The sequence below is a fragment of the Andrographis paniculata genome, unplaced genomic scaffold, assembly GCF_009805555.1.
Source record: "Andrographis paniculata isolate CXL003 unplaced genomic scaffold, ASM980555v1 Contig70END, whole genome shotgun sequence".
NCBI lineage: Eukaryota > Viridiplantae > Streptophyta > Magnoliopsida > Lamiales > Acanthaceae > Andrographis > Andrographis paniculata.
This window is the reverse complement of record NW_026137607.1, coordinates 2475607-2502055: the sequence shown is the minus strand read 5'-3', so window position 1 is coordinate 2502055 and position 26449 is coordinate 2475607. Positions and strand designations below refer to the sequence as shown.

Here is a 26449-nt window from a genome sequence, read left to right as displayed (position 1 = left end):
AATGAAGGAGTTGAATGATCTTTGAAATGAATTTGGTTCCGCCACTCTTTCTTTGCCATGACGTTGCTCCACATATGTTGCCGCTTTATTTTGGACTGCTGGGGAAGATGGTAGTTTTTCGATGGCATGACTGGATTCTTCAGGCTTGTCCAGCTTTGTGAGAAGCTTTTCGATGAGGACGTCTTGTTGTTGCATGTGTTGAGACATCCCTTCAACGATCTTGGCCAATGCTACAAGTTGGTCTTCTATATTTGAAGCATTGATAGTCATCACCAGAGCAGAGTTTGATGTGGTTGAATGACTTGAAATTGGCCGATGAGTAGGTGGCATGAAAGTGCCTTTGAAGCTTTGATCTTCCTCACAAAGCATACTTTGATCCACAATATTTGAAGCGTTGGTAGTCATCACCGGAGCAAAGCTTGATGTGGTTGAATGACTTGCAGTTTGTTGAGGGGTGAACAATGCGACAGTACTCTTAAAGTTGTCGTCTTCTTCATAGAGTGGACTTTGCTTTGTGATTTTTGGAGAAGTGTATTCAGATAACAAAAATGCTCTTTTGGTTATGCTTTGTGTTGTCATTCCAGTATTTGTCCACGTGCTTGAGGTTTTGGACACGATGGGTGCACCAACTTCTTCGACGGCGACGGCAGCGGTGGCTTGAACAACAACTTTTGACGCAACGTTGGAAGTCTTGATCTTGTAGGAAGCCATTGGTTGTTGAAAGTTCATCGGAAAAAGAGATGAAAGGTAGAAAGATCCCACTGGGCGTGCCAAAAATCTGTGGACAAAAAATTGTGTTATTTTTAGTAAACACAAAATTTGTACAAATTATATTTGATTTGAATTAAAAGTGGGTCCTATTCTCTAAATGGGTCTTTTGATTCTCCTTCCGGGTCGATTTATTTTCCAACTTGGTTTTCTATGGCTTCTTTGATCCGAAGAGATTTGCTCTCTGGTTTGATTATGCCAGACTTTGGAGGGCTTTGGTCTCCATGCAGGCAATTTGATCGGCAGCTTTGGATATGATGTCTTTTTTGGATGATTCGAGGCTTTGATATTTGATTTAGCTTTGCAGCCTTTTAGAGGGCTTTGGTCTCCGTGTTGGCGCATCAGCTTTGGATTTGATGTCTTCTTTGGACAATCCGCAACTTTGATTTTTGGTCTTTCTTTTCCGCCTTTTGGAGAGCTTCGGTGTCCGTGTGGGCGATTTGATCATCGGCTTTGGATTTGATGTCTTCTTTGGACAATCCGCGGCTTTGATCTTTGGTTTGGCTTTGCCGCCTTTTGGAGAGCTTTGGTCTCCGTGTGGGCGATTTGATCATCTGCTTCGGATTTGGTGTCTTCTTTGGATGATCTGCGACTTTGATCTTTGGTTTGCCTTTTCCGCATTTTGGAGAGCTTCGGTCTCCGCGTTGACGATTTGATCATCGGCTTTAGATTTGATGTCTTCTTTGGACGATCCGCAGCTTTGATTTTTGTTTGTCTTTGCCGTTTTTGAAGGGTTTTGGTCTCCGTGCAGGTGATTTGATCCTAAGCTTTGGATTTGATGTCCTCTTTAGACGATCCGCGGCTTTGATCTTTGAGAAGGTGGATTTGGTGCTCCATAACATTTTTGGCGATGTGTCCCTTTGACTTTTGGATCAAAAAGGGCCTGATTGATACTTTGTTGAAGACCGCGATGAACACTTTGAATTGAATGAACTTTGGATGATCTTCCTTGGCCTTGAGGGATTCTTCAACAGCTTTTGGCGCTTTGATCCTTCCTCCAGCTTGGGCATACGATGAAGAACGTTAACTCCATCGATTCGTCAACCAATATTGAATCATTTGTCCAAATCAGTTACTTTCGAGGAAGAACACGAAGAACATGAAGAACAATACATAGAGAGTCGAGAGACTTACCCCTTTGCTTGAATCCTCGATGCAACTTTGGTGTTTCAAATGAACTGCCCATGACTCATATTTATAAGGGATGGGTGGCTTCGGCTTCTTTTTTTAATGGTGCCACATGGCGCGTTTTGATTGGCCAATAGGAAGATTTTATAATCTTTCATTTTCCATCGGATACTCTTTTCCATTCTTGACGGATTTGATTGTGCACCTTCCTTTCTCGCCAAGATCTTTATATCATTGCATTTTTTCGGAAGATATTAATTTATATATTTCTTTTATTGACAAGATTAATTTATTTTGCTACCAAATTTATTATGGCTCTATTTGTGCATGTAATATTTGTACGATATCTTCCATTTTAAGCAGATTTTTGCATTAATAGTTGATATTTATTGTACAAAAATTAACATATGTGCATAATTAAATACCATATATTTATTTTATTAGAATTTTATTTTCTTCTAAACTACATGATATTTAATTGATTTTAGACATATATTTTTAGTGTTTACAGGTGAGTTTTTCGTAAAATTCGTAACTCGTCCCGAACCCGGCTAGGTCTAAAACTCAAAATCTACAACCTGCCCCAAACCAAATTTTTTAGACCCAAACCTGCACTATTAAGACCGGATCTAAGGCGGCTCCGGGGCTAACCCGCCCCATTTGACATTCCTAAATGAGAGATGAAGGAGGGAGTCGTAGGTATAGGCAAAAAAATCGAATCGAGCCGCCGAATAGCCGAACTCAATTGAATCAAATCGAATTTTCGATTAATTGAACAAATTCGGCTCGAATATAAATAATGCATATTTAATATTTATTCGGTTCAGTTTCGAACTTTTATATTTTTTTTTAGGTTTGGTTAACTTATATTATTATATTTAAAATTTATAGTATTAATAATTATATTCGTTCAATTTCGGATCGGATATTTGAAATATTTGCATATATATTTTTATTTAATTAGAATTTTAATTATTATTTAATGTATTTTTTCTTAATTTCGGTTCAATTCGAATTATTTGTAAAATATTACAAATATTTTCGATTTACCGAATTTTTTGTTCGAATACAATTAGCGATTTCGATTATCTATTCGGTTGGATTCAAATATCAAATACCAACATATTTACTAAGATTCGAACCGTGTCTACCCTTAGAGAGAGACTCTCTCCAAATAACAAATTTTACTCCAATCCACCGTCTATTTATGCCGTTCCTATCCTCTTTGACGTGAAGGTGAGACATAATTACTCTTATCATCCAAGAGGACACCCTCTTTAATGTGATAGTGAGTTTTTTATTTTATTTTAAATTAAAGATTAATTAAGTTTATTTAAAATTATACTTTTACTTATTTATTATATTTTTTGTGAATTATATTTTACTATTTATAATATAAATCATTTTTTATATTTATATTTATATTTTATAATTGATATTAATTTTTCTAATGTATTTATTATATTTCATCAAATATATTATTTTAATTTATAATTTGTATAAATATTATTTAATAATATTATAATTTTAATTTATTTAATTTAAAAAATATTTATTACTTTCTATGATCAAATAATAAAAAAAATTATAAATTTAATTTATTAATACTCTCTCCATCCACACATAAAGTATACAATTATTTATGACGCGGTGTTGAAAAAATAATGATATTTTAATTATAGTTTGTAGTTAAAAGTGGTGTAATGATATTTTTGTCATTGCTTTTTAGTGTAAAAGTAATGATGTGATGTTAAGTAGAGGTTTTTGTGGAAAAAATAAAGTATTTAATGAAATATTTATTTTGTAATTAAACGTCCTAAAATAGAAATATGTATACTTTCTAACTGGACTGAGGAGTATAATATTTAAAATATTTTCATAAATTAAAAAGTAATAAAATATTTGCTGTTATTTATAAATTTAAAAAATTATATATAAATTAGAATATAGATAAAATATTCTTTAACATGCAAAAATAGAGGGTATGATTGAACATGAGTTAGGATAGTCGTTCCTGCAAAAATAAAAAAATATAATATAATTTCTGAAAAGTAGAATTATAGTTGGAGATAGTCTGAGTAGCAGTTGGGATGTCAAATGGGTCGGGATAACCCCGGATCCGTTCTTAATAGAGTGAATTCGGGTCTAAAACTATGTTTCGGGGTAGATTGTGGATTTTAAATTTTAAATCCGGCCGGATTCGGGGCGGATTACGGGTTTTACTAAAAATTCGTCCTCTTCCGAACTCGGATATTCTAATAATTATTAAAATTAATTATAATCAATATATGTATTTATATAATATAAATTATATTACATATTTATTTTAAAAATTTTTAAATATAAAATAGAAACTAATTTCTAAATCAAATTTGTCTCCGTGTTTGTTTCATCTTCAATTATCTTCACAATTGAAATTACTATCATTGTTTGGCCTCCCGCCAACCGCCATCATTGAGTACCACTTTTAATATTTGATTATTCATATTTTTTGAACTACCGTCAAACACCATCATTAAGGACCTGTAAATATTTGATTGTTCTTATTTTTTGAACTATTTATTTTTTTACTTTAATATTTATTTATTTTTTAAGTATTAAATTATTAAAAGAAATTATATATATATTTAAAATAAAAAACAAATTTGCCAAATTGACTCAGAATCCGAAGGATTTGGAGCATAAGAGATCCTGGGGTCGGACTAAAGTGGGACGGGGTGAATTTTGGGGCCTAATATTTTCTAGTGGGCCGAGTCTCGAGATCTGCAGAACTCGCCCGAACACACCCTGTCCCAAATAGCAGACAAATACGTAGGAAGGGACAAAGAGATATGTAGAACACTTGTTTAGACAAGATTTTTCTGAAGTTTTAAAATTTTAAAAAAATATCAAAAAAAATAAAAATTTAATGCTAGTATTTATAAAAATAAAATATAATTCCTCTACCTCGTAATTAACTATACTTTTTTCATCCCAATTGAAAATGTTTTTTAGAATTTTGTAATGTATTAAAAAATAATATTAATATTTTATTGATTAGTGGAATTGTGTAAAATTTTTTTTTGATATTTTTGCATTTTGACTTCACGTATAAAGTAATTTTTATGTGTAATGATATATTTATAGTTTAAGTAAAAGTTAAAGAATATTTTAATATTAGTGTATAATTATTTTTAAAAAAAAATAGATACTTTTAAATAAGACAAAAGAAAATGAAAAAAAGATACTTTAAATTGGGACGGAGGGACAAAATTTATTTTAATTTTCTTCTATTTTGTAACAAATGATTCATTTTTATATTTGATAAAATTTACTAATTTAAAACATAATTTAACAAATATAAATTAAGTTAATTAACATTATAACAATCACTCAAAATTCTTTTGTTTTATACGTCTTCAATAAATAAATATTTTTATCTACATTTTAAAGTCTCAATTTTTTATAAAATGAGTTTATATTAATGATATATAAATAAATTTATTTGTATTATATAAAATTTTATTACATATAAAATAATATACATGTTACATATATCTTTATTGAAATAGAATATTTAAAATATTTTAATAATATTTTAAAATTTTATAATTATATATATATATTAATTTTTATTTTAACATTACTAACAATGCTCTTTACATAAAAAAAAACAAAAAAAAAATAATATTATAATTTATTATTATTATTAAGGGTGTGTTTTGCAATTAGCTGATAGCTATTAGTTGATTTGATTAGCTTTAACTGTTTATATGTAAAATGATAATTAAGGACATTTTATATTTTATTTTCAAAATATTTAGTTGAGTTTTTTCGGTGGGTAGACTTTTTTATAATTTTATTATTAATTTTAAAAATTAGAAAAATTTAGTAAGATATTTATTTTTATTAATATTTTGTAAAGAATTAATACAAGTTTATTGAAAAATATTTTTTTTCATTAGAAATAAATATAAATATAAAAGAGTAAAAATTATTAACATATGTATTTTTATTAGATTAAATTTTAATTAATATATATTTACATTAAATTTATAATTTTAAATAAATATATTCATTTTTAATAAAATATTATATGATAAAAAATGCTATACAGATTCAATAATATTAATATTTTTATATTATTTTTATTCTAAAAAATTAAAAAAAATTATAAATAAAACAATTGATATATATATAAAATAATTATTTTAAATTTATAAATATGAATTTATAAGTTATTAGAAGAAAATATATTTAAATAATTAATAAATAGTGTAATAAAAAAATATATGAATATATATATGAAATAATTAATTAATTTTAAGGGTAAATAAAAAATAAAAAATATTAAAATGAAAAAGCTAATCTATAACATTAGTATATACAATTATTTCAAAATTAATTTTTTGGGCCCAATAAGCTAATTGAAAACGCTAATTTACCCAACATCAAAATTAGTTGGTTTACTGGTCAAACAACTAAAAGCTTTTCAATAATTTAAAAGCTCTTAAGAAGAAGCTCTTTAATGATATCCACATAAATGGATATTATAGGCATCAAGTTAGACAAATAATAAATTTTTGTTGATTACAAAATTTATTGATGGACATACCTATATATTACAAAAATTGCCTTCATTGTCTTCTAGATAATACTCCATCCGTCCCGCCACAGATGACCCATTTTTCTTTTTTGTCCGTTCCCATTAAAGATGACCACTTTTTATTTTTGGCAATAATTAACCATCTTAAAAATACAATCAATAAATTTAATTAGCTTTTGATTAATAATACTACTACACTATATTTTTATTATTTTAAAAAATAAAAAATACTCAAAGTTAATTAAAAAAAATAATAATAATAAAACAACAAATAAAAAGAACAACTTCCCAAATTTCCTCGTACTCTACAATTATCGATTCTTAAATTACTCATCGATGAACCCTAACTTCTCCCCCAACTCAATCAATTCCTTCAATTCAATTGATGAATCAATTGAGTTGGAAAATACTTCTGCGCCTTTTCTTTTGGTTTTCTGTGATTCGAGAGTAAATCCATTTCTTGAATCACCCAGTGTTGATTGTGAAACGTATGTGTCTGAAACACCTTTGTCGCTTCCCTTAAAGACTCAGACCCAGAATCGCTTCCCTCAGAGACTCACATGGATGAGACTCCATGGATGGATGGCATGGAGGAGGGATTCAACCCAAGATACCGATCGATTTTTCTCCCAGAATCAAACATTTGCTTCCGACGACCCCTTACAATTGTTAAGGAATTTCTATTCCTCTATATGCGTTCCTATTTGTCGTTGTGAGAAAGTTCCTAACCTTTTGCCTTTTTAAATATGCAATTTTATTTTTTATTTTTTATTTTTGCTTCTTTGCTATGTAAAATTTGTTCATTTAATAATTTATGTAATTGTTTGAATAACTTAAATTTGAATTTGAATAAAGAGCATTATTAAATTTTGTCAAATTTTTGTAATATGTGAATGGCCATGCAATTTGAGGAGCAATTTGAATCTCAATCTGAAATTTTTTTATCATTTATGAACCTGTTCAACTTGTCAAAATTCTTTTAAAATAATATGTGTGCATAGCAACAATTGTTTTACAAAGTGTAGCTTAAATTACATCCTTAACCATGTAGCATGTGTGCATAGCAATATTTTTTTCAAAAAATAACCACAACACATGGTTAATCATGTAATGTGTACATCACTAGTCTAATCCTTACTACTTTTAATTAGATCACAAAAATAAGCATATAATAAGTGATTCATCCTAGTGTCATCCTTGAGAAATAAAAAATTGTTGCATCTTGCACTTGTACGCCTAATGCAATTGACAATAGCCGCGCATACTCTTCTTTTCCTTGATTCATGAGGTATGTCAAGCACTCTGTGACTAGTTTGGTATCAACAGTAAGCTGGTTTGGTAGTATACCCTGTCTGATGAGTGTAACCTTCTTCATATGAGGAATTTTATGACTATCATGTCCTTTACCCTTCATAATCTCCGCCATACAACTTTGCAGGGTAAGAAAAATCCTATCCAGTGTATCAGCGGATAACTTTTCAAACGAATTTGTCAACTGCATTCACTAGTTCATCCACTGTGTAGCATGTTGATTCTGTTTGAATACTTTGAATTGCTCTGAACCATCAAAGATCATTCACATTAAGGTATAGAGAATTTGAGGGTTGTTGAACTAGATTATGACAAAACCATCACTAGAAGTTGCTGCTCTGAAATCTGAATCTTCATTATTTACATGAGGCTTTGCATTATCTTGTTGAATGAAAATATTTCTACTCTTTCCGACAAACCACTTTTGTTTAATTGCTGGAATAATCTAAAAGTTTTATATATATATATAAGTCATTCATCATCTCAACTTATATTAATGAATGCATAAATAAAATAGAATGAATTACATTGTGCTAGTGTGAAGAAAAATTAGTGCAATGTAACTGCATTGATTCTAACATTTTGAAAGTTTAACATTCAACTACATACCTGCTTAATCAGACATGTTTTGATTACTTCTTTGGTGATAGATTAAATAGGCTTCGTTAGGAGGGTTCCTGCCTTACGGTTCTTACTTGATCTTTTAGCAGCTTCTTTGTAAGTGAATGGAAAAATTCCAATCTTCCCATCAAAGATCACTGAACCATCCTTTGCAAATATAGGCCTACACACAGCAGACATAAATATAACATTGGTTATAAAATTCTTATTCTGACACGTTTTATGTGCTTCGGCCTCCTTCTGGGTTAAGTAAATCCGGTGTGTTTCTTTAGTTATAAAAAACCACTTCTCATCAATGTGTACCACATTTTCATGCATTTAAATTGAATTGCATTTGAGGTAGAATCATATAGAAGTTGTTCCAACGAGAACATAAGCCTTAACAACTTCTTTGGAGCTGTCAAATCCGGTTTTATTGCACTTGTATGAGCTCGTAACAATCCATTAGTAATCCACCTTCCAACAACGCTTTTAGAACATTGTATTGAGGCTGCCAACCTACGGACCGTACATCGTTTTGAATAGGAAGGAACACTTTCAATCAATTGCATGTTCGGAAATTTCTTTTGACGCTTGTACGCTTTTTTTTTTTTTTTTTTTTTACTGCAAATATGGATCAATACACCTTTTTCCATTTGCCTTTTTGTTTCCCTCCAAAATATGCCAAATGTGCTTTTTGACAATGAAAATTTACATTGTGCTTCCAATAATTTTCCATGTGCAGACTTTCCATTCTTTAAATTTTGAAGCAAAAATTGGACCACTTTATTTCGATCTTTATCACTCAATTCTTTTTTTCCTATCATTACAAACCTGAAGTGAAGAAAATGTTTATGTTTGAATGAATATGATGATTGAAGACCTAAATGACAAAAAAAAAAAAAAAAAAAAAAGAGGTTAGAAGGTAAATTTACTTTGTCTGTATGTAATTTATCTTTTTAATGTAAATTTATTTTATAATATCTAAACTGAAAGAAAATGCCAACAAAGATTACCTTTTGAAATTGGATGCAAATTTGATTATGTCTGTCTTGCCGGGTCGATTTTGGCAGGCATTAATGGAAGGGGAATAGTTTCACTACTTGAAGATTTTGTTTTTTGTAAATATCCGTGGATTCAGCAGCATTTGGAATGAAAATTAAATGACTGTATATGAGATACTTATATTCACTGCATATGTAATTATTTGGAGGGAAAAAATAGTGGAAAAATGATTTTGCACCATTTGGCTTGCAAAGTTTAATCTATGTGTTGCATTATTTTATTGCAGGTAAATTGATTTTTGAGTACTAATGATTTTAAATGCATATTATGGTTATTGTAGGTATTAGTAGTTTTTTTTTTACTGCATTCAGAGTATTTATTTATATAGTTTTTGGAGTATTAATGAATTTGGAATTTTTGCAGATTATTATTAGAGTATGTTTATTTTAAATTAATTACTGTTTACTACAGGTATGTCCATTTGCGTAGTTCTATTTATGTTTAAATTTATTTAATGATGTTTAATTATAAATATAAATATAATTAATACATATTACGAAATTTTAAAATTTAAAATAAATTATGCATATAAATTAAATAATAAAATATATTTTTATTACACAAAATCATTAAACAACTAATCTTTACTATTTAAATAACTAATCTATTCTGCCTAATTCTCGTGCCCATTCAAAAGGTGTCATCCCTACCTGGATGGAGGGAGTATTACACAAAGATCAATGGAGTTGAAACATATATGGTAGACCAAAAGTCTACAGATTTTATGATTTGACATGACCGCTTTGGGCATCTCGGTAATACTATGATAAGACGAATTAATGAAAATACCCATGGTCATAACTTGAAAGATCAAAGGGTATTAAATACAAATGAGCATAAATGTGTTGCTTGCTCAAGAGAAGTTAATAACTAGACCATAATTAGACCATTACCAGCAAAAGTGGGAACTGAATCCTCTACATTTTTAGAACGAATTCAGGGTGATATATGTGGGATTGTAGATCCACCATGCGGACCATTTCGATATTTCAAATAATTAAATTACGAGCTCAGTTTCCATATAACCTAATAAAGAAAATTCTTCTTGATAATGCTGGTGAATTTTCATCTAAGACATTTGATGATTGTTGCATGTATATTGGAATTGACATTGAACATCATGTACCTCATGTACATACTCAAAATGTTCTAGCTGAATCATTTATAAAAAGGCTGCAACTAATTGCAAGACCTATGTTAATGAAATCCAAACTTCCTGTATCTGTTTGGGGACATGCAATTATGCATGCAGCAACACTGATAAAATTAAGATCGACAAGCTATCATAGCTACTCCCAAGTACAATTGGTGTACAATGAAAAATTCAATATTTCATATTTGAGAACTTTTGGGTGTGCAGTTTATGTGTCAATTGCACCGCCCCAACGTACAAAAATGAGCTCTCAACGGAGATTTGGGATATATGTCGGGTACAAATCACCTCTATCATTAAATAACTTGAACCATTAACTGGTGATTCGTTTACAAGGGGAGAAACTAATCAATTGAAAAAGAAAATTACTTGGAAAATATCATTCAGTTTTCTTGATCATTGTACAAGTCAAAGTGAATTAGAGGTGCAAAGAATTTTACATTTGCAGCCAATAGCAAATAAGTTGTCTGATGCTTTTTGTGACGCCAGCAAGGTCACTAGATCTTATATAGCTGCTGAAAATGTATCTGCTAAAATTGTTATTCCTAAAAAAAAAAAATACAAAGTGCTAGTGAATCAAATGCACGCCTAAAGCATGACAGACTAGTAGGTTCCAAAGATAAAAATTTTCGAAAGAAAACATGAATAAATGAAAGGGTTGATGATTTGAATGTTAATCAAAACACTCAAGAAACATGGATCAGATTTCTGAAGAAATGATCAGAAATCTGATCCATATAAAAAACTTGCTGAGGATGTTAATCATAATAAAATTTCTTCTGAAGAAAATGAAATCATTGAAAATTCAATATATTATGTTACTACTGGAAAACATTGGAACCAAAATAATACAATTATGGATAATATTTTTACATATAATGTAGCATTTGATCTAATGGAAATGACGAGGGTCCAGAACCTATGAATGTCAGAAAAGAATAGATTGGCCAAAATGGAAAGATGTGATCTAGTCTGAATTAGATTCACTGGCAAAACGGAAAGTTTTTTGACCTATTGTTCAAACACCCGAAGGTGTTAAACCTATTAGCTATAAATAGGATTTGTTCGAAAGTGAAATGAGAATAATGAAATTTTCAAATATAAAGCAAGACTTGTTGCTCAATATTTTTCACAAGGACTTGAAGTTGATTTTAATGCATCATATTCTCCAATAATGAATGGAATAACATTTTGATATCTTGTAAGTTTGGGAGTACATGAAAATTTGGATATGCGTCTGATGGACGTCGTAACTGCCTAATTATATGGCTAGTTGGATAGTGATATTTACATGAAAATCACTGAAGAATTTAGTATGTCCGATTTATATAATCAAAGCAAAAAGAATGTTATTCTATTAAATTACAAAAGTCTTTGTATGAGCTTAAGCAATCTGGTCGCATGTGGTATAATTGTCTCAGTGAATCATTATTGAAAAAATGATATGTCAATGATTTTTTTTGCCCATGTATTTTTATAAAGAGAAATGAAAGAAAATTTGTGATAATAGTAGTTTATGTAGATTATTTGAATATAATTGGAAATCCTAAAGAGATCCAAAAGGCTATTGAATATTTGAAATTGGAGTTTGAAATTAAAGATTTTGGAAAAACGAAGTTCTGTCTTGGTCTACATTTTGAACATTTGGAAAATTGATACATCAATCGGCATATACCCAGAAAGTATTGAAATGATTTGCAATGGATTAAACACATTTATTAAGTACTCTAATGGTCATTAGAACTCTCGATCATATTAAGGACCCTTTAAGACCAAAATAGGAGAATAAGGAAACACCTAGTCCTGAAGTACCATATTTAAGTGCTATTGGTGCACTGTATCTCGCTAACAAGTACTAGACCAGATATAGCATTTATTGTAAATTTATTGACCAAATTTAGTATAATGCCAACACAACGACATTGAAAATGAATCAAACATATTTTTATCTCCAAAAATTTATTGATCTCGACCTATTATATCCAAAAGGATCTCAACGTGAGTTGATTGGATATGTAGATGCTAGGTATCTTTCTGACCCGCATAAAACTAAGTCTCATACTGGCTAGACATTTACTTGTGATGGTACAGTGGTATCCTAGAGATCCACTAAACAAACATTAACTACCACATCTTCAAATCATGCAGAAATAATAATAATTAATGAGGCTAGTCGAAAGTGTGTGGCTAAAATCAATGATTCACCACATTTTACAAAATTATGGTTTGAAATCTGAAAAAGATAATCCTCCTACTATTTCATATCAACTGAAAGGAGGAGATTTCAAGGGAGATAGAACAAAGTATATTTCATTGAAATTTTTCTTTACTCACGATCTCCAAAAAAAACAATGAAATAGATGTGCAGCAGATTCGATCGAACTGAAATTTAGCAGACTTGTTGACTAAGGCTTTACCGACCGCAACATTCGAGAAATTAGTGAAGAACATCAGGATGCATCAACTGCAAAATTTCAAGTGATACCATATCAGGGGGAGTATTTTTAATGCATGAATATCGTACTATTTTTCTTTAATTAGAATTTTTATCCAACTGAATTTTCCTAATAAAGTTTTAACAAAACATATTCGTTGCATTTAATGACATCTAAGGGAGAATATTACGAGGAAGAATATTATGACGCATTAGTGATATATAATAAATGTCATTTCTCATTTCTCTATGTTGCCAAGTCATCCAATTTGATGGCTAATCCTTGTAAATTGATCTATATAAATAATAGGCTTGAATATTGGAATAAAATTGGAAGGATTTTACTCACGCTCTCTCTCTCTCTCAAATCAAATTCAATTATACACACACCTTGTATGCATATAATATTTATTTATAAAATACATCCACGGTTCTATCTATATTTATAAATATATTTATATTATATCTTATTTTGTTATATATATTATAACAAAATTTAAATTTAAACTAGAATTATTCAAAGAGTGTATGCACGCCGCGCGCACATGGATTCTTGTAAGCAACAATGTCATGCACAACCAACATTCTCTATTCAATTATTCAACACACCCGAACATAAAAATAGATTAAAAAAAAATAAAATGAAGGAACATGAACTGTAGTACATAACTCATCAGAAAAGAAACGAGCAAACTATCTCCATAACCGTCTCAAATAATCATTCCCATTCCCTTTCAACTGTAGCAATGGATGACAAAAAATAATACTAATAATAATATTCATCTTTATGTGAAGTAGAAAGAAAAACACTATCAAATTTGTTCCTTTGTGAACCTTATTGTTATCATTAGAACACTACTACTACTACTACTATTATTATTATTATCATTGTCATTATTATTATTATTATTGTATGTACCACAATCATCACTTCTTTCTCATTGATTCCTGCTTGCATGCTTGCTATAAAGGGGGGATGTAGGAAGAATGCTATGAAGCTCATCTTACTCGTTCAAAATGTTGTCGGACGGTATTTGACCAAAAATATCAGGGCATCCTTCCCAGTTGGCCTTTTCTCTTGCTTCCCAGTACCCTCCAATATAGCGATATGTATCAGACCCTTTGTCCTTGGCAAACCACCGGGGTTTCCAGCCACTCTCTTGCATCTTCCGTGCCTGTTTACAGAAAATCAGTGCAGTGCATTCAGATCGATCAAACATAGTTCAAATTTAGGTTGATAGATAACACACATATCCCTAGAAAGCTTCCAACAATGGAAATAAATAGCCCATGGAATTCAGGTTTACTTCTCCATTTAATCTATTATTAAGCAATGCTCCAAAGACAGACCAGAATATTTCTAGAGATATGCCAGCTGCTGCTAATATTGTTTTCAAAATGGAAAAAGACAACTCGTCATAGATGCAGTATTTTTAACTCATATTACTGAAATCACAATAACCCTCAGGTGTAATCAAGTTGCACCTAAGTGTGCCAGAATGAAACAATCTACTACTACGAGTTACCTGCCGCTGCCGCTGTTCCAGCCGCAATTTTTCACCATTTGCCCTATCATACTCCCCATTTTCCAAGCATCTTTGATCAGGTCTAAGTCTAGAATCTGTAGGAGGTAGCTTCTCCTGCAAAAAGTGAAGGTTCATTGAAGTTTATCTAAGCTGATAAAGCAGCAGATCATCAGAACAGTTAAACATGTCTTTAATACATCTCCTTTCATTCCCTGTGAGGTGGCTTTGTTTACCCCACTTTTGGAGGTTTTGTCAACAATAATTTTTTTAAAAACATCCCATCAAATAACTATTCTCTCTTACTATTACATCACATCAAATTCTAACTTTTTACTATTTACAATTTTTTCTCAAAACTTCAAAAGTCTTTGGCTAAACGGAGCCGTGATATTTTGAGAGTATAAAATTTTAAGACGGGAGGACTCATGCCACACAGAAAGAACTATCCCAAGGGACCAGGTTGTTGAAAAAATATAGCAGATAACACTAAAATATTTATGACACCAAGAAGATAACAAACTAGAATTGAACTGACACATAAGAAAACCAGGGCTGGAGTAGGGAGTTCACTCATCAAACCAACTTCTGAAATTGAATATATTGAACAGAAGCTTCTCAATAACTATAGGACATGGAGATGAGCGCGCAGTCTTAACATTTGTACAAACAATTAAGTTCTGAAAAAAATTACCTTCAACCCAGGAACAAGTTCGTTCAGTGTGATTGCAAACCGTGTCAGATTGTAACGTGTGGGAACCTTTGGTGGCTTGCTACATTTCCAGAGTAAGTGGGCTTCTGATGGAGACTCATGGCCTTTTCCCTTAAAAGAGCAGTCTCCTTCAACATAATGCATGCTCTCGTCCCACTTCCCAAACAAAGTTGCTACAGTCTTTCCACTCTTTTCTTGAACAAGACCTTGCACCTGCAATGTCAAATTTTACCTTACAGCACAGCTTGAACACAAATGTGTGTAATTAAGTGCACGGTACTTGGCATCTCAACACATATATTGAGATTACAAAATAAGAAGAAGCCACAATTCATCATTAGTTCAAAAATAGGAAACCAACTTTAGATAGGCCTAAAAGCTGTTGAGAAATAGAAGTACCTGATGAGGATTCCTGTCTATGATGGACTGCTCTTTGAATTTTAATTTACAAGAGTAATCACGGTTTCCTTGTATTCGCATTGTACCATAATGATCGCAATACAGTTTCCCCAGAATAAGATTGTAAATGGATGTTGTTACCTGTCATATCAAGTTTCTATGCTGGTCAATCAAATCAACAGAGAATAAATTCTCAATCTTTTCTAAGAATACCTTGCTCCATTGGAACACTTCTCCATCATCAAATTCAAGTGTCAAAATACCAACTGGATCAAGCTGAATGGAGCGACCCCAAAATTTGCTTTTTAAATTGCTATCACCATAAAACTTCCAGCCTGTACCTTGGCAATGGCATGCTACAATCATGGGGTGATGACTCACCTAATCCAAAAGAGAATGCCACTGGTTATTGATAATTATAGTATGTGGAAAACGGATTAAATCTCATCAACTCAGGAGTGTAGACAGTAGGCATGCTTCAAATCAAAGTAAATTACCACCTAACATTTCCTATTCTCTGCAGCCTGTGCACAGATGAAATATTTCAAAGCATTTGAGGATAAGAATTGAACAGCACAAAAAAGGAAAAAAAGGACTTAAACAGTTGATCAAAAGCTATTCGCCATAATGATTTGAAAAAAAAAAAAAAAATCCTAAAATACCTGTTATGAATTATGATAATTACAGATTTAATGAACTAAAAGAATTGTATACACATGATAAGCCTTCTGGGTATTTCCCTATTAATACAATTCAGGCCTACAAAGTAACCTGTGCACACTGAAACAAGGTCACTAACAAGAATCACAATTAGGGAAGTCCAGGCTGGTATGGCATATACAAATTAATCACTCCAGCATGTTTTGCTAATAGGAGATGAATAGGGCAGGGTATGCATAAGTGTATATATATATATATATATATGTTAATTATATGATTCTTGCAAATTCAACCCTTTTCGTCTTGCACATTCAATGTTTCATGTTTTTAAACTACATACAGTGCCAAACTCCTACTGTACTACAAATTCAGAGGGAACTTTCGGTCTGCTGAAAGAAAATTCATCGGGATGAGACCACATTGCAAAAATTCATAAAGAAAACATAACCAGTTACTTCTATGTTCAAGAAAATAAAACCTTCTCAGAAAAGAACCGGAGGCCTTTATCTGGATAATCTGCTTCGTAAGTCTCCCCTAACAAGGGATTGAATGGTTTGCATGTTCTTCCTTCAGTAGAGGCATACCCAGATACTGCAAATGCAGCTACATTTAGAATCCTCATAAGGCTGTTACCCTACGAAGAATTGTACAACAATGATTAGCCGCAGGTTACATTCTAAGGATCAGGTCGAACAGGAGACACAAAAGAATAGTGAAGTGAATTATATGGCTGTTGCTTTATATCTATCTCCACATATAAATATCATGTATTCCCAATCCATATATATTTCATACTAATGCAACTTATACATCTAGAGACAGAAAGTACACTTAATGCAGTTGGCAGAAGTCAGAACATGCAGAAAGATTTTCAATTTTGAGTGAAAAATTCATCAGCCCAAAAGAGAAGTTATCCAATTAAATAAAGTAATAATCGATGGTAATTTCAGAGAGTTATGCAGTTAATTTTATGACACCAACTTACCCTCTTTCCCCATTCAAAAGCCCGATCTAGAAGATATGAGTACTCCAAATCTTCAAAACATTTTTGCAGGGAAGAGAGAGGTTCATTGAAGTAAACTGGGAGACAAACTTTTGTTAAATCCTTCCCGATGTTATCCTTGATCATTGACCACAAACTCACTCCTTTCTCTTTTTCAACAGGGTCTGGCAATTTCTTCCTACGTTTGACATAAGGAAAGTTTGCTCCTGCAGATCTAATAGCAGGATCAATACTACCATCATCCTCAAAGGCATAGAGTTCATCATCTCCGGATGAAAATGAAGATGTCCTGAAATCAGACCCATTGCTTTTAAAAGAGCTAGAAGAAAGAAAATCCCTGGTGTCAAAAAAGGTATTGTCTTCTTCATCCGTATCTTCCTCTGCTGCATCTACTCTTTCATTTTCATCGTCAGATTCACTTGCGCTCTCTGTTGTAAGTTCACAGGAAGGTGGACTAAATATGAGTGCAAAAAAGGTTGAATTGATTACACTAAAAGCAGTCATGCAGTTATAATAAATTGCTTCTTCAGACAATCAAGGAAACTGGAAAGAAGTGTAACAAACACGTAAGACAGCATACCACTATACTTATCTTGCCTTGATCTAGATGACACTCCCGCATCTTCTAACTGTCTCTGGCTTTCATCAACGACTGTATTCTCCAGATCCACCTTTTCTGTCTACAAAAGTTTTTATAAACCATAATTTAGCCAATTAACTGGATGACCACAAGTAATCAGCAGTCAGATTCCTTTGTCCTAGCCAGCAACTTCCTTAAGTAAATATTTTTTACAAGCTCAATTCCCGACAGAGTAAACAAAAACATAATACAGAAAAACTAAAAATCATATCCAACAAAGATGATTTAAAATATTTATATTTTGATGATGTCATAAAGCAAGAGGCCAAACAAGAATAAACAATGGGCAAAGTAGCAGAAGAGAACTGTTGACAGAAATTTGGCATATGAGTTAATTAGCCCTACTACAATAAGCAATCATTATTTTTAAGAAAAAGCAAGAAACAAAAAGAAAGAAGACGAAAAGATATACAATTGGAACCAAATATAACATCCCAATACCATTGAAGCAACTTCATAAAATGGCGATAGTTGTAGAAACAAATTACCATAAGTCACTCCGGGAATAATCACCATTCTGAAGGATTAGAATTCAACACACCATATCATATCCAAGAAATAAAAGGAATTTACTTCCCAAATTGTTAAATGATTTGGAGTTTTGGTAAGAGACTCAGATAGTATACAAAATCCAGTGGATAGCAGCTATTCTACACAGCACACTTAACACGCACCACCCAGTAACAAGGTTACAGAACATAGTTATAAATCTAACAGGCATTCAGGAATCTTGACAAAACAAAATAAGATTCCATATATTGGATTTCAAAAGGCTTTAACTGTATACCTCTAACTGTCGTAGTGTGTCTGTCAAGAGCCAATACTTCTGCCTCAGTATCATCAATTGATTCTGCAGGGATGCAAACTCATTCCTCATGATTTCTTCACTATCTTGAATAGCAGCCTCGCTCAATCCTTCCTCTAATAATCTCTGCCTCAACCTGTCTGTTGAAACAGCTAAATTGTCCATGTTGGCCATTAACTCACTGTTGGACATCCTTGGGAACATGTCTTTCACAGTTTGCAAAGCTTCCATCCATGCCATTCTGTCCTCTCTGCTCTCAGCTCTCAAATGAAGTCTCTTTGTACCAGTGAAGATTGAGAATCTCTTATCATCTGACCGGCTCTCGCGAATGGATGACACCTGCATAAAACTTTCAATTGTAAATAGCTAATGCAAAATACAATACTTCAAAATAAAATACAATAAAGAACCCCACTATATCGTGTAACCATCAATATTATGTTGAATTTGTTGTAGTAGATATCATACTTCTCATTGTCAAAATACCTTAAAGCTCTCAAAAGAGATAATAAAATAAAAGGATGAATATCATTTCAAGAAAAGATAACCAATAAGGGTTGTTTGCTGAAAGGGGATTACTAATAATCATTGTAGAATTCTTCATAGTACACAAGTACTAAAAGTAAATTGTCAAATTCTTCCATTAACATAATGCATTATGAGCTTAAACGGATTTTAAATCAAAAATGAAATCTTCAATTCATAACCTCAAGTTCCAAACAACACTCCCAGAGCTAATCTTTGGACTAGAACCAAAAAGTAACATATAATCCGAAACAAATATATTTCTAAAGTCTCTCTATTTTCATAGAATACGAAATCTAAACCCTAGTGATTTGGCAAGTAAAAAACCACACAAGCACACATATTGCGTATACAGTGCAATCGGAAGAAAGGGAACCTTTAGATGAACTTCACCAACGGGCTTCCGGCTTCTCAAGGATGAACCACTGCTTCCATTCCTGTGATGGTGATGATGATGGTGGTGGTGGTGGTGGTGGTGGTGGTGACGGGACAGTCGCCGCATGGATTCTTCCCCTATCACTCTGGTTCCTTTCTCAGTGACCTGATTAACCATAATTTTATCCGGACCATGGATCTTATAATAACTCAACACTCCATCTTGCAAAACAAACCATCTAGGTCTCCAACCCTTGCCATAATTGACCCATTTATACAGAACTCCAGATATACCATTCCCCACGATATCATTAATCTTCAACTCGCGGCTGTTATAGTTATGATTGTGATTGTTGCTGTTAATCGGAGCACCGCCACCGGAGACACAATCAGAAGCTGAATCGCGTGCCGAACCAACCCTAGAGATCGCGGAATTCTGACTCCTGCTGAGCGGATCGGACATCGAAACTGGCGGCATGTCGTAGCTTCTATTCATAGTCATCGGCGTCGTGCCGCAACAGAAGGGATGCATAGCATAGCAATTACAATAAGATTCAACACAAGCCGCATCGATTTTTACCAACAACCAATAAACGGCCGCCGATCGATCATGCTCACATCGACCAAGGATTGGAATCCAGCAGAACCAATCTGCCGACAGTGGATGATAAAGATGCGGATTCCGATGGAATTTGCGATGTGATTTGTGGCAGAAGCCGGCGGTTATCGCGACGGGTGGGCACAGGATTTGGAGCAACGTGGCAATGGCAGCCGAAGCCAATCACCAAACACAATTTACAAATACTGACACCCCAGCGAGAGAGAAACTTTATTAAGCTCTTCTTCTTTCCTCTCTTTCTTCTACCCTGCGATCGCCACTTGACCCACCCGACCCGATTCGTCTGATAGACCTATCCGAATTAGTTGCAGGGCTGACTCAAGTAAAAATATGCTTGCTTAGCACTGTCATAATACTCGTCAATTCCTAAAGCAATTTATTCGTTTTTTTTAAAGTTTATGTTAATTTACTCTTCATATAATTTTAAAATACACTTATAATTATACATTAGTTCGCCCGATGCAAAATTTAAATAAATTATTTAAAAATAATATTATTTTCATTCTGTCAAATTAATCTATCTTTATTTTCTTAGCTGTCCACGAATTTTAGTAAATAATAATTAAATTTAAAAATTTAATAACAATTATATTACTAATAACAATGTCAATGATAATTTAGATTATTCTTATTCGGTTTAAAAATTTTGTGTTGCATGTTATTTAATTCTCATGTACTATCCAATCAACCTTATGAATTGAGAAAATAAAATATTCCACCAAATTACGTATTTTTCTATTTCTTTATTAGACTCTTACTGTTACATTCGCATCATAAGTTGTATATTACATATAATTATGATAAAAACTAAAATATGAAGATATATATCAGATTTATTCTTTTAAAAATTTAAATTTAAATCAACATTATTCATTTAGCTGCACCATTTCAATAAATATAAATTATTTTTTTTTTACAAAATATCAATCAAAATACTATTTAAATAAAATTTCAAATTTTATTTCAAATCAATTTCAAACCATAACCAAATAAATATTTATTATCTTAAAAATATTTAAATTAAATTGTTGCAATACATACATACTACATTTGTGAAGTAAGTTTCACATCATTTTTTTACAAGTTTTTTATATATTTTTCAATTGTCCGTCCTATACATGATATTATTAGTTTTTTTTTTACAAAAATATTTTACTATATGATAATAAATAATATAAAAACCTATTATAATTATAAATACCTATTATAATTACATTGTGTTTTGTTCTTTTTATATTTATATTTTATTTTTTGAATAAAACAGTTATTGGATGTGGTGTTTTATATGCAATATATATTTATATAAAATTATAAGATTGTATGAGATTAAAAAAAAAAAAAAAAAAAACTCAAGTCTTGTATTTAGTTTTTGTTAAAAATATGACTATTTTGAATTAATTTTGTTTAAAGCAATTACACCAATAAACTAAATCAAATTGCAAAATTTTCTTTTTAATTGATAATATTAATTATATAATAGTAGTATTTTTAATTATAATATTTAAAGTGACTAACATATAAAATTCAACTCAATATTCACATAACATAAGCACAAAATAGATAATACATGATTCCACCGAAGTTTAGCAAAGGATTTTTGCCATATGTTTTATTTTAATTAGAAGACATGACATATAGGTAATATATATTAGATTGTATATAAATTATTTTATCGATTTATAATAAATATATTATTATATTTTAAATTTATAAAATTTTATATTCTACAAAATGATATCAGGATATGTTTTATTAATTTAAATTTTAAAATATATAAATACACATATTATTTAATTTTATTAAACAATTCAATATTAACAAAATAATATAATTTATTGAATAAAATAAAATTATATATTTTAACCCAATTAAATAATATAAAATTTATTAAAAAATAAAATATATTTAATATAAATAAATAAATTAAATAATAGTAAATAATAGTATAATTTTTTGTTTCCATAAATTTTTTATAAAAAAGTATCCATTTCCTTTGTTAGTAACTGTACTATCTACCTAACATTACAAATACCCTTACAACTTACAATATATTACACAAATGTCATTACTTTTATATCATACATACTAATAAGGTTATTTTAGTCATTTCTACTTTATTCCTACTATATCCCAATATAATACTAATATTTCTAAAACTACGTGCAAAAAGTAAATGGATTCTGGGACAGAGGGAGTAATAATAATATAATTAATTAATGACAAAATAAAAATATAATCAAAAAAATAATATATGTGTACATATATTGTTACATACAAAATTTATAATTAGAGTAAGTGGCCAGAATAGGAGGAGATGTGGGCCTGTCACTGAGCCCATCAGGCGGCTAAGGGGTTTTTCAAGGCAGTCGGTCGGCCTGCAGTCTGTCTAAAGTATGCTGGGCGGTTGAGTAGTCGTTCGGGACCAGCCGTTCAAAAAGGAGGTAAGGTACCCAGAGGCGGTCGGTCGAGCCAGTTGGATTCTATAACTTGTGGGAGCGGTTGGCGAGACGGGTAAGACACATGTCAATGGAGGAGAAATTGGTGGGCGGTTGATAGCAGTTGCTGTAACCGACCAGACAACTGTTCAAAACGTTTCTTTAGGGAATATTTAAGGATTTGGGTCTATTCTGGGAAGGGCATCTTCAATTCTCAGAAAAAGCAAAAATTAATTGCAAATTTTCTTTTGGGGGTTACCTTTTATTTTTCATATATTTGACTGCTTTATGCTACAAATAAATTCTCCTTTCAAATTCGATAGTATTTTCGAATTTTATTTTGTTTGTTGGAAAAATCAAACAACAAATTGGCGACCACAGTGGGAGAGAAAGCAAGATAGCTAATCCTACTTCCAATAATGACTTTATACGTTTACATTCCGGGTGAATTATCAGTAGAAATACAATAGCAGGCACCCAATCTCAGAACAATACCACCGGTGTCGGAGTTTCTGCAACGACATCAAATCCAACCACAGTTGTTTCTACTACAGGAGGGACATCTCAAGTGCAACCTGAATGGTTGACTTATGTTCAGCAATTGAACAATCAACAGATGACTACCATACAAACAATGCTGCACGATCAACAAAATTTAATGCAGAACATGTTGGATCAGACGTTGTCCAAAGTCACACTACATTCAAACACGCCTCCAACCTTGTCACCTTCTCGCTTTCAGGCAACTTTTCCAGGATCAGTGTTTGCAGGGCCATCATACGTTGATAGTACATTACCAAGCGTCACAACTTTCAACCGAACAAATAGGGAGAAGACTCATGTAACTTTCCTAAATAATATTCCTTTGGGACCAAGAGTTGATAATACTCAACCAAATATCGTAAGGGAAGACAGACAAGGGGGACATATGCATGATCCTATTCATAGCCCTAATCATCAACATTCTCGTTTGGATCCTGAAGAAATTGCGCATGTTTTGAGGATTCATTTCGGTTTGAATCCTCATGTGGCCAACCGCCTTGCCTATCAGAGACCTTTTTAATCATCAACAATTATCCGCTCCCAAGGAATTATCAACCACCCGACTTTCATGGTTTCTCAGGAGAAGTTGGATCCTTCACCATAGAGCACGTGGGTCGTTTTACAGCGCAGTTAGGAGAAGTCGGTAATAACCCTTTTTATAAATTGCAACTATGTGGTTTGTCAACTTACCACCTGGACAAATACAAACCTGGGAAGGTTTAGAGATGACATTTCATGCTAGATTTTCTTCAACCCTTTACCAACTGTTTCTCTTACCGATTTGTTGGAAATGAAACAATGTTCAGAAGAGTCAGCCTCGCAGTTTATCAAAATGGTACGATTGATGAAACGACGATGTCCTACAATAATCAATGAAAAAGAGATGACCAATTTAGTGGTCCGCAATATGCATGTTCGCCTGAGAGAGGCACTCACTGCACATGACGTAGAAGATTTGGCAAGTTTGGCATCCAAGGCTGGACGTTTAGAATCTATCTTCAGAAAAAAAGATCAAAATTTTAGGCGTAATAAAGTTCAACATATGACTAGTATAGAAACATAAACATATAGCCCTGATTTTGATCAAACAGAAGAAATGGCTACCGAAATCATCTGTGGAAAGCCTTATGTGTGCTCCAAATTAAAGCCATTGCCAGGAACTGAAGGAAGAGATCAACCCGCATTCGACAGTTCAAAGACTGACGAAATATTTGATATTCTGTTGACAGATGGCCAGATCCGAATTCCAAAAGGGCAAAGATTGGCTACTAAAGAAGAAATCAAAGGAAGACCATATTGTAAGTGGCATAATTCCTTCACATACAATACAAGCCAATGCACACACTTCCGAAAGGAGATTCAAAAGGCCATCAAGGCAGGACGGCTCAAATATCTTGCTCTGGGTGTAGAACAACAACCTTTTCCAAAAGTAACCACAACAATGGTTGACATACAAGCAAAGCCCAGACCGAGAAGAGTAGATCAATCAAAAAATTGCCAACAAAAAGAAAGATTCAAGATTTATGAAAAGCCAGTGGCAGAAAAATGGGATAACCAAGACGGTTCTTGTGAGGTGGAGCTAAAGGAACAAGTATTGGTCCGAGACCATCCGACTAGAAGGACCGGCCTGGTCGGGGGCAATTGGGTTCAGAATAAACAACCTCTACCAGTTGATATTGACCCTCGATTTCCAGGTATGAATCGTACCCAAATTCGTAATGCTAAACGCAGGTACTCTGCAAGGTACAGGAAAGGAATCCCTTCAACGAGACAGCCGAACGACTTCCAAGTCGCTTCTGATGATCCGGCAAGAGGTCGGTCCATACAGAAGAGGGTTAAAGAAGTATCATATCAAAAAGTTGAAGGTTTCAAACGTCAGTATTGTAAACGGATCAACATCAATCCATCCCTTGAAGAATTTCGTTTAGAATCACTGACATCTCAACTTGGAAACAAGGCGAGAGAAGAATTTCATACAACAGAAGTGGATACAAGATCCGTCAAATCTCGGCTGGGTCCAAGAGTTCCCTGCCGAATGACAGAAGCTCATTGGATTGAAGAAGAACCTTTATGGGCAAGTCTGGTGGATGATTCTATAGAAGAACCAGAATGGGCAAAAATTTCAGATCCTGATTTTCAGTCAGAGGTTCCTCCGATAGTTTTCCCTCTTATCCCAGAAGGTACAACATCCTATTTGAAACCTCTGTATATTAATGCACATATATGCGGGAAACCGATTGCAAAGGTTTTCATAGACAATGGAGCCGTTTTCAATGTTATGTCGTTGAAGACCCTCAAGAAGTTAGGGAAAGGAATTCAAGATTTGTCTCCAATGGATTTCGCCGATGACTAGTTTTACAGGGCAACCGACCAAACCAGAAGATATGATGGTAGCCCCAATTGAAGTTGGACCGAAATAGATTTCTTCCGTGTTTTTGTAGTGGATGCAGACACTACATATTCGATCCTACTTGGGCGAGACTGGATTCATGCATCTCAATGTGTACCATCATCACTACATCAGTAATTAATGTTCTGGGAGGGCAATCAAGTCTTTAAAATGGAAGCAAATGACAACCCTTTTGGTGCATCGGAGAAGGTTGAAGAATCAGTATTTTATTTCAGTCACCTACTGATGACGGCAAAAAATGTGTTTGTTTTTACACAATTCACATGGAATTTATAATCGAAAAATCAGTGAGTGGAAATTTATAGAAAATGATCAGATATAGTAATTTTTGTGGTTGTAGACCCTGAGTAGTCATCACAATTATTTATACTCTTTTTACTGGTGAGTTTCCAGGTCGAACACAAGGATTTTAAGTCATGAATTTCAACGGTGAAGATCTTGAAAAAGCGATGAGAATGCAGGAAAGGGATCCGCTTACAGCAGATCCGATAACGAGACTATAAAAAGCGGTAAGGAAAGCGATAAAGATGGAATGAGCGGGAGTGAGCGAAGCGAAGGCGAAAGATGAAGTGCCAGCGGTAACCAGATGATCGGGACATGAGCGGAAGCGAGGACCAGATGAACGGGACATGGGTGAGTGGCGGTTACCGAGTGAACGGGACATTAGCGAGCGGCACATTATATGTATATATATATAGATGAACGACCGAAAGTGAAGGAGAGATGTTGTGTCTGAACTGTGCGTTACTAAATGGC

At 32.6% G+C, this 26449-nt stretch overlaps 1 protein-coding gene across 2 annotated transcripts; it reads right to left on the bottom strand.

The window, feature by feature from the left end:
* Positions 1-13746: 13746 nt before the first annotated feature.
* On the bottom strand, positions 13747-20588 carry LOC127264527 (oxysterol-binding protein-related protein 1C-like). Of its 2 annotated transcripts, XM_051294097.1 has the most exons (10): positions 19688-20588; positions 18769-19125; positions 17922-18021; positions 17324-17769; positions 16817-16972; positions 15892-16059; positions 15679-15819; positions 15262-15492; positions 14571-14684; positions 13747-14219 (listed from the first exon to the last, which is right to left on the bottom strand). In XM_051294097.1, the coding sequence occupies exons 1-10, from the start codon at positions 20216-20218 to the stop codon at positions 14049-14051; spliced, it is 2415 nt and encodes an 804-aa protein (XP_051150054.1). In that variant the 5' UTR covers positions 20219-20588; the 3' UTR covers positions 13747-14048. The 2 variants fall into 2 exon arrangements, with proteins under 2 accessions (XP_051150054.1, XP_051150055.1); XM_051294098.1 differs by lacking the exon at positions 19688-20588 and having other exon boundaries at positions 17939-18021; positions 18769-18917.
* Positions 20589-26449: the final 5861 nt, after the last annotated feature.